General features: G+C 45.3%; 1 protein-coding gene across 1 annotated transcript in view; it reads right to left on the bottom strand.

The window, feature by feature from the left end:
* LOC143101378 (centrosomal protein of 104 kDa-like) overlaps nt 1-9557 on the bottom strand; it is a gene marked incomplete at its 3' end in the record, with an annotated part of 18581 nt that extends 9024 nt beyond the window's left edge. Inside the window, exons 1-3 of the mRNA XM_076264675.1 lie at nt 9522-9557; nt 7962-8088; nt 6394-6570 (exon numbers count right to left, since the gene is read on the bottom strand). Coding sequence (XP_076120790.1) covers nt 6394-6570; nt 7962-8074 — 290 coding nt within the window. The remainder of the gene's footprint in view (nt 1-6393; nt 6571-7961; nt 8089-9521) is intronic.
* Nucleotides 9558-9653: the final 96 nt, after the last annotated feature.

Consider the following 9653-nt stretch of genomic DNA (forward strand, 5'->3'; position numbering starts at 1 on the left):
TCGGGTGTTCGACCATCCAGTAGGGGGCAGGGATGTTGCCAACAGACTGCTCCAGTTGCGTCAAGGTGCCTCCAGTGTTGCAGAGTATGCTGTTCAGTTCCGCACCCTTGCAGCAGAGAGCAAGTGGAACATGGAGGCTCTCATGGCAGCTTTCCGATATGGTCTTTCCAGTGGTATCAAGGATGAGATGGCAGCTAAAGATCCACCTCCTGACCTAGAGACTTTGATCGATCAGACCATCCGGCTTGACAACAGACTCCGGGAGAGGAATCAAGAACGACACTCAGAATTTCGTCCAACCTCTGGAGCCAGTCCTTCCACCCAGAGTTCTAAGCAGTGGTCCCATGAGGTCCCAACCACACCTCCTGCTACAGAAGAACCTATGCAGCTAGGTGGTGCCCGTCTCTCTCAAGCTGAACGGGATCGTAGAATGAGGGAGAAGTGCTGCCTATATTGTGGTAAACCTGACCACTTCCGCTCTTCCTGTCCTGAGCTTACGGGAAAAGGCCGTTCCCGTCCAGCACAGGGAGGACTGTGACGGGAGCAACCTTTACTCCCACCGCATCTACATCATGCCTGAAGATACCCGTTACCATCTCCTCGAAGCATCAGCACCTCCACCATCTACAGGCACTTGTTGACGGGTAATTTCATGGATCTCACCTTAGCCAGCGACCTTGATCTCACTACTCTTCTTCTAGACCACTCTCTCACAGTGACTGCCCTTGATGGACGACCCCTGGGAAAAGGTACTGTACAGTATATTACTGCTCCTGTTCTTATGTCCATAGGAGAGACTCATCATGAGAAGATCCAGTTCAACTTAATTCAGTCTCCTGAGTTTCCCATTGTCCTAGGGTTCCCCTGGCTGTCACACCACAGTCCTCACATCAATTGGTCCTCCGGTGGAGTGGTGGAATGGGGGCCATTGTGTAAATCTACATGTCTCCTTCCCAGAGTGGCGTCTCCTGTTCCCAAGTTCCCCAGTTCTCTCGAGTTGTCCCAAGTCCCATCCGAGTACCATGATTTGAAGGAGGTATTCAGTAAAAGAAGAGCTACTTCTCTTCCACCCCATAGAGATTATGACTGTGCTATTGATCTCCTTCCAGGAACCTTCCCGCCACGTGGTCGGATTTTCTCTCTGTCACCTGCTGAGACTCGAGCTATAGAGGAGTATATCCAGACCTCGCTTGATGCTGGAATTATTCGCCCATCGTCCTCCCCGGCTGGTGCCGGCTTCTTCTTTGTCTGTAAGAAGGATGGAGGCCTCAGGCCCTGTATTGATTATCGGGGCCTCAACAAGGTGACAGTGCGGAACCGATATCCTTTGCCTTTAATGTCTTCTACTTTTGAGTTGTTGCAAGGGGCTACCATCTTCACCAAACTGGATCTCCGCAATGCTTACCACCTGGTCCGGATTTGAGAAGGCGATGAGTGGAAGACGGCCTTCAATACTCCCACAGGTCATTATGAGTACCTTGTCATGCCATTTGGCCTAACTAACGCACCGGCTGTTTTTCAAGCGCTCATAAATGATGTCCTCAGAGAGTTGTTGAATCGCTGTGTCTTTGTCTACTTGGATGATATACTGATTTTTTCTAAGTCACTGCATGAACATGTTCACCACGTCAGAATGGTCCTGCAGCTTCTGTTTGACAACCACCTCTTCGTCAAACCAGAGAAATGTGAGTTTCATGTTTCCGAAGTCTCATTCCTGGGGTTTATCCTGTCTAGCGGAGGCCTTCGCATTGATCCCAAGAAGACTCAAGTTGTTCGAGACTGGCCTCAACCTACCTCTGTCAAGGAGGTTCAGCGTTTTCTGGGTTTTGCTAATTTCTATAGGAAATTCATCAGGGACTTCAGTTCTGTGGCTGCTCCCCTGTCCAACCACACTAGGAAGAAACCTGGCCCATTCATCTGGACTCCAGAGGCAGAACGAGCCTTCCAAGATCTCAAGGTGTGGTTTACTTCAGCTCCCATCTTGACACTGCCTGATCCATCTCTTCCGTTTATTGTTGAAATAGATGCCTCGGATGTTGCAGCTGGTGCGGTCCTCTCCCAGTGTCCTGCAGATGGCAAGCTCCACCCATGTGCCTTCTTCTCTTCCCGCCTCTCTGATGCTGAGATGAATTACGATGTGGGTGACCGGGAACTCCTAGCTATCAAGTTGGCCTTAGATGAGTGGCGGCATTGGCTTGAGGGGGCCCAACACCCTTTTGTTGTGTGGACGGACCACAAAAACCTGGAGTACGTACAGAAAGCCAAACGTCTCAACTCCAGGCAGGCTAGGTGGGCTCTTTACTTTAATCGTTTTGATTTTGTTTTATCATATCGACCTGGTTCCAAGAATCAAAAACCAGATGCCTTGTCCAGACTCTTTTCTAAGTCAGAGAAGGGGAGTACACCATCACCTATTCTCCCAAGCTCTAAGATTGTGGCTCCTGTGTGCTGGGGAATTGAGACTGTGGTCCGCCAAGCTCAGCAGAAGGAGCCGAGTCCGGGTAATGTGCCTCCTAACTGTCTCTTTGTTCCCTCCTCAGTATGCTCCCGGGTCCTGCAGTGGGGGCATTCTTCACAGCTGACAAGTCATCCTGGCACTGGAAAAACGCTGGAGTTTCTGAAGAGGCGGTTCTGGTGGCCAGGGATGACCACAGATGTAAAGGCTTTTGTTTCTGCTTGTCCGGTGTGTGCCAGAAACAAGAACCCCCATACTGCTCCTATTGGCCTCCTCCACCCCCTGCCTAAACCCAAGCGCCCCATACTGCTCCTATTGGCCTCCTCCACCCCCTGCCTATACCCAAGCGCCCCTGGTCCCACATTTCCATGGACTTTATCACTGGCCTCCCCCCCTCTCAGGGTAACACAGTCATTTTAGTGGTGGTGGATCGCTTTTCCAAGGCTTGTCGCTGTATTCCACTGCCCAAACTCCCCTCTGCCAGAGAGACTGCAGAAATTGTGTGCCACCATGTTTTCAGGGTTTTTGGCCTGCCTCTGGATGTTGTGTCTGATCGGGGGCCCCAATTCACCTCTCGATTTTGGAAGGCCTTTTGCAAGCTGGTAGGGGCCACAGCCAGCCTCTCCTCTGGTTTTCATCCAGAGTCCAATGGGCAAACTGAGAGGGTTAATCAAGACCTGGAGTCCACTCTCCGTTGCCTGGCTTCCTCTAATCCTTCTTCCTGAGGTCAGTTTGTCCTATGGGCTGAATATGCACATAATACTCTCTCTTGTTCTTCTACAGGTCTCTCCCCTTTTGAGTGCCAGTTTGGGTTTCAGCCTCCCCTATTCCCTGACCAAGAAGCAGATGTCGGTGTTCCCTCTGCCCATCACTATGTCAGACGGTGCAGGTGTGTCTGGCACAAGGTTCGATTGGCTCTGAAGAGGTCTGCTCGCCGCTCCCAACTCCAGGCCAATCGTCGACGCAGATCTGCTCCATCATTGCGTCCTGGGCAAAGGGTTTTGCTCTCAGCACGTGACCTTCCCTTGCGGGTCGAATCCCGCAAACTGGCCCCACGGTTTGTAGGGCCTTTCAGGATTTTGAAGAGGGTTAATCCTGTCTGCTATCGGCTTCAGCTTCCAGACTATGCGCATTATTCCCACCTCTCATGTCTCCCACCTTCGCCCAGTCTCCACCAGTCCATTGCAGTGGCGGCCGGTGGTTAAAAAAATAACGGAGGAAGAAATGTCCGCTTGATTGGTGTTAGTGGCAAATGTAAGTTTGTGATGGTGTTGGTGGCATATGTGAACAAGTATGTAGGCCACCTACCCAGACACATTTATAGCAGCAGAATGTACTATGTAACATTTTAACTGGCAATGTTGTGCAATAAATGCTGTTCTGACATTCTTAGGGGGGGGGGGGGGTCTGACCTAAGGAGCTAGGCTAGCATGCAGTAGCCAGAAAAGTTGTGGGTTCAATTCTTGGCTTCCACCATTGTGCATTTCCTCCAGGGACAATAGACTTTGTAATATAATTTAAATATACAAGTCACTTTGGATAATAGTGCTAAATTAATAAATGTATATGTAAATAAATGTAAATTTAGGTCTGGGAAGTCAGGGAAGATATGTAGGTCTAGTTATGAAACACCGTTTTCCTGATGTGCAAAATTATGAAAAGTCTGGAGGTTTTGCTCAATGTAATACATTTGCAAAAAAGTCTATAATACTAAAAATAGACACTTGTTATATAAAACCATGTAACTATTGACCATTAAAAATAGACCTTAAAAGTGGTTATTTGTAACATGCTAATGTTTTTAAAGCCAAATTGCTATTATTTAAAGACAGGTTGTAATAGTTAAGTGGGAATTTATACTCGAAAGGCAAATGTTATTGAAGACGTCATTAAAGGAATGCATCATGGTCTGAACATTCATTAACAATGTAACCATCCAAAGATACAGTTAGAACGGTGAAAACAAGAGCATATTAACAACAAGAACATCATTTAACAATTGTTTAGTTGAGGCATAACTTGGATGATTATAACAACGCATAACTATCCGAAAATCTTTTTATCACCAAATCCCTGAACTGTCCACGTTTGTGACAGACCAGTGCTAACGTTACCAGTTAGTCAGGAGTAGGCTATTTGTCATACTAGCCTATGTAGCATTCAGTAACCTACTACACTAGCCTTACCATCCTTCATTTTTGGATCTGGTCTTCCTGCTTTGATCCTAACTTTTGCACTGTATTTGAATGTATAAAAGATGGACTTTGTCCTCTGATTCCATTGTACTGTTTATTTCAGGAGCAAAAAAACAAGCTTTCCGTTCAACACAAGATTCTTAGTTGTATGACTGCAGATAACGTTCTTGCTTGCAGAGCAGCTAGCTGCTCATTAGTTCACCGTTGCCGCTAAAAACAGCACCCCCTATCGCAATTGAAAGTTACTGTACGGAGGAGCTACCTCCCTTGGCCATTGAAAACGACGTGATTCACGAGCCGCTGGGGTCCGAGGCGTTTATAATGGACTTCAATGAGGGGCTTGAGGAGGAAGCTCCTACAGTAATTTTCAATTGCGATAGGGGGTGCTGTTGGCATTTTGACCTAGGGGAACAATTTTGTTCCTTTAAAGTGTTCAAATAGTAATATATTAACAGTAATTTATCAGAATAGTAATTCACTTTATATATTTTTAAATTTTCTCTGAAATTTTAGGGAGGGTGTTCCTCCCTTTCCTCAATGAAGGAGCCTCCTCTGGTCCATTGGTACCTGCCACTAAACCACCACCCCCTCCTAGGATCGTTGACGGGGAACCGGTCTACACTATACATCGCCTTCTGGACTCCCGTCGAGTCGGAAGGGGTCTCCAATACCTTGTGGACTGGCAAGGATATGGTCCAGAGGAGCGCTCCTGGGTTCCGGCTCGGGATATTCTGGATCCTGGCCTCATTAAAGACTTCCATCGGGATCACCCAAGTTGCTCCAGAGGGAACGTCAGGAGACGTTCATAGAGGGGGGGGGCCTGTTATGAGTTTGTGCCTGTAATTCCAGTTTTGTCCATGAGGGGTCACTGTTGGGTTTTTTCTGTTGCTGTTCACCTTCCATGTTTGATCATTAGTCATTAGTGTGTTCACCTGTGCTTGTTAACTTCACTATTTAAGCCACTGGCTTTCCTTTGTTCTTTGCTCAGTCTTGAGTTGTCACTCGGGTGGAAATGCTGATCAAGTCTGGTTTTCGTGAGTTCTTTTTGACCTTGTTATTCTGATGTTATGTTTTTGTTTCTACCTCAAAACTTGTTTTTTGCTGCTGTGGAATTGTATTTTTTGACCTGCTGGACTGTTGGCTATTTTGTCTGGATTTTGCCTTTTTGCCTCATTGCCAAGTAAACTGCTTCAATCCTACTTGTCTCTGCAACTGGGTCTTTACAACCCGACTTGTGGTCTAGTGGTAGAGCTTCGGACTGACACACCGGAGACCCGGGTTTAATACCCGAGCAATCCTAACAGAGGTAGCAGCATGGTGTCGTGGCACGAGGCCCACTGCTGGAGCTTTATTTGTGCTTACAAATGTCTCAAACTCACTTATTTTATTATGGTCACAAACATGTGGAGAGAAAAGCTTTCTATGTTCAAAAGTGCATCCATGAGGCATTTCTCATATCCAAACAGAAAGTGTCATGTGAGTCCCAGTCAAGCTCTGGTTCTGAGTAACAAATTCTCTCGCAGACAGTTCTAGGGGGGGTCTGCTGTTCATGGATTAAGCCTGAATTTCCCCTTGGGGATCAATAAAGTATCTATCTATCTATCTAGCCCTATACTCCAAAAATCAGTCCAGGACTAGGCTTAATCCATTTGCAAGAAACTATACTAAATAAAAAAAAAAATCGATATTTATATTTGCTAGGGTTGAAGAAGAAAGACGGTTCTGGCTCTCCGATCCACTCACCCGAGCCTGCGGAAGTGCTCAGAGAGGCTGGTCAAGCCCTGTGGGCTTGGAGTCCGGTCGGCGACGTAGAACTCGATCATGGAGGGGATGAGGTACTGGTGGGCCAGCAGCTGAAGCTTCCGAATTCGACAGCGCTCTGCCATCTGCAGAGTGACCTCCTGAGGGTACGGGCAGTACCTGCACACAGACCAGCAACGTTACACACACTCAATACACACAATATACACTACCTCACAACGCACCCCAGCAACAGTAAGATACACAACCTCACACAGACCAGGAGCCTTAAAGGTCCAGTATGTAGGAAATAATGGAAAATAAACTGTAACCATTCCAAAAATGATCACCATATGTTGTCAGAGAGTAAGGAAACACGATGAATTGAAGCAATGGCTTATTTGACAACATTACTCTAACCCGTAAAACCCCGTAAAACACATGAAAAAAAATGAATTACGGGGCGGAATCTCTTGGAATTTTCGTTTATGTTTTGAACGATTAATTCTAGAATAGCGTATTAATAATGGGCTAGCGCGTCCTCCTATTTGGGTTGCCAAATTAGCAAAGGCCAACTGTCAACAGCTGTCAGTTAGTCATGAACGCCTACGAGAGGCAGGCAAATTTCCAAAATTAAAACAAGAAACAAATTAAGTGGACATCGGAGGAGCTTCCTGAGATGGTGACGTCTTTGTCAAACGAAGAATATCAAGTCTGACGCAGAGCTGGCCATATTTCTCCACAACAGATAGCCTAGGCTAAACTTCATCTGCATCGCTAACTTCAGCTAAATATGTTCCATTGGTTAGAGAGGTATTTTTTGTTTTCACTGTTTCCGTAATGTGTAGCTGGGTCATGGTTGGAGAAACGTTCAAGCAGCTGCAGGTCAACTAACGTTAGCTAAGTCTTCATTACATCTGGCAACCCAGAAGAGGCTCGCGTCTGGTAGTCTTGAGAACGTTCACCAGTGTTTTGATTTTGGCCTACAGAACGTTCGGTAACAGTCCTACAAATCGCACCTTTAAAGACACACTACTGTAATATACAGTATATGTGTACACAACAGCAACACTAAGATACAATACTGCACCTCACATAGACCAGCAACACTAAGATACAATACTGCACCTCACACAGACCAGCAACACTAACATACAATACTGTACCTCACACAGACAAGCAACACTAACATACAATACTGTACCTCACACAGACCAGCAACACTAAGATACAATACTGTACCTCACACAGACCAGCAATGGCTAAATATGCTAGTTATCCTTATCTAATGATGATGTTGAATATGTACTATAAATACTATATTATACTATATATATATATTAGTTATCCATATCTAAATACTATATTATAATATACTAGTTATCCATATCTAAATACTATATTATACTATATACTAGTTATCCATATCTAAATACTATATTATACTATATACTAGTTATCCATATCTAAAGTCCCCATGGCTTTCCTCAGACATGTTATGTCCAACACAACTTGGTCTCTCTTCTCCAGGGAGAGATGCCCTGCCCAGGCCCAGCCAGGTCCAGTCTTACCTGTCGGACCTCCAGCCATTGACGGTGGGGGCATGGATCATCAGCTCCTTGGGGCTGTGGCCATCTTCATGGCCAGAGGAGCTGACCACTACAAACCCTATCTTGCGTGGCATTGTGCTCCTGAATGCTGAAATGAAGACAGACATGTTTAGTGGAATGGCACAGTGAGGATGGCATAAATGGGTATGTGTTAATATAGTGGATATGCACCTGTTATTGATGTGTAATGATTATGGATGTGTAGGGTATGTTGCTGGCTATAAAAGTATTGTAAATTAGAGATAGCCTAGACTGTCACTGTTCTCACAGAATGGTTTTCTACGACATCATGTTTCACATGTCAGGAATACCATTTAATTGCTACAAGCCACACATTCATCAACAACTGAAGCTACAAGGAAGCAATTGTTGATTAAAAATACTCACATACAGTACAACATACACACACACAGTAGCTAGGAAGAACCAGAAAAAAACCAGGGACCTTCTGATTCCCACACGTCTGCTCTGCATCACTGTTAGCCGCATCAATGTTTCCAATATTTCCGGCATTAAGCCGCCTTCACACTGCATAGGCTATGCATTAAGCCGTCTTCACACTGCATAGGCTATGCATTAAGCCGCCTTCACACTGCATAGGCTATGCATTAAGCCGCCTTCACACTGCACTGCAATACTAAGGCGGAACATGGTGTTTGTGGTAACTATGTGCACAATAGGGTGACTGGGTGTCAGTGTGCCAGGGTTATGAGTATGTGAGGCGCTATACAGACTGTGACAACAAGTTTCCCCTGCAGACAATAAAGACTATCTCTGCAGGTTCAATGAAACTGTATCTGCCTAGGGAGTGCTATAGGATGGCTATAGGACAATTTCTTTTGATACTGACAAGACATTTGAAAGCAATTGGTGGTCCCATTTGAGCAAGCTCATTTTGTTATTATGATGGCCTTTACATGTAATGCTTGTTGAAAAAGTAAAACAGAATCTTCATTATGTAAAAGTAGCCTAGTCTAGTAGGCTACACAAATGTAAACAAATGTCCATCTGGGCCAATAAGACAAGTAGACTAGTGTCAGTGTATTAGTAGCCTAGGTCTCTTAGTTGCACGGAATTGGTGTGGAGGTGAACTGGGCGACTTAGACTGATGACAGGGTGGCTCAGCCTACATTAATCAGTGAATGAACAGCTGCCTAATCCGGCTGTCTCTTCTTGTAGGGTTGGGGAGACGTTTAGCTAACTGTTACTGTCATTAAGGCGTTTCATAGGAAGGTTCGCAGCACAATTTAATACATTTCTTACACCTTTTTGAAACCACATGTACCTGTCTATCAGTCCAGTTTGTTTTGTTGTACTTTGCCGGCTATATTATATTCTTTGCAGTCACTGGGGGACAAGCTAGCTTGCATTTTTGTGAAAAGAACCGGTTAAAGAAGACGTTGTTTGTATTCAATTTCAGTAAACCACGTTAGTTACAGTACTTCTACGTGATAGGTATTCATCAGGTTGCAATTACATAAAAAAGAGATACATGAATAACTTATATTAAGAAATATTTACCCGGTCACAGTGTCCCCGTGTCAGTCCCATCTCATCTCCATAACCACCGTTTGACAACAACTAATCGGCACGCATGTCTTGTTTAGATTCGCGTTGGTTTATGGGATATGTAGTGAAGATGTAGACTGACTG

The sequence above is a fragment of the Alosa pseudoharengus genome, unplaced genomic scaffold, assembly GCF_046254945.1.
Source record: "Alosa pseudoharengus isolate Yale_2024_CS ecotype anadromous, Long Island Sound unplaced genomic scaffold, YU_APseudo_1.1 YU_APseudo_1.1_scf_34, whole genome shotgun sequence".
Lineage (NCBI taxonomy): Eukaryota > Metazoa > Chordata > Actinopteri > Clupeiformes > Clupeidae > Alosa > Alosa pseudoharengus.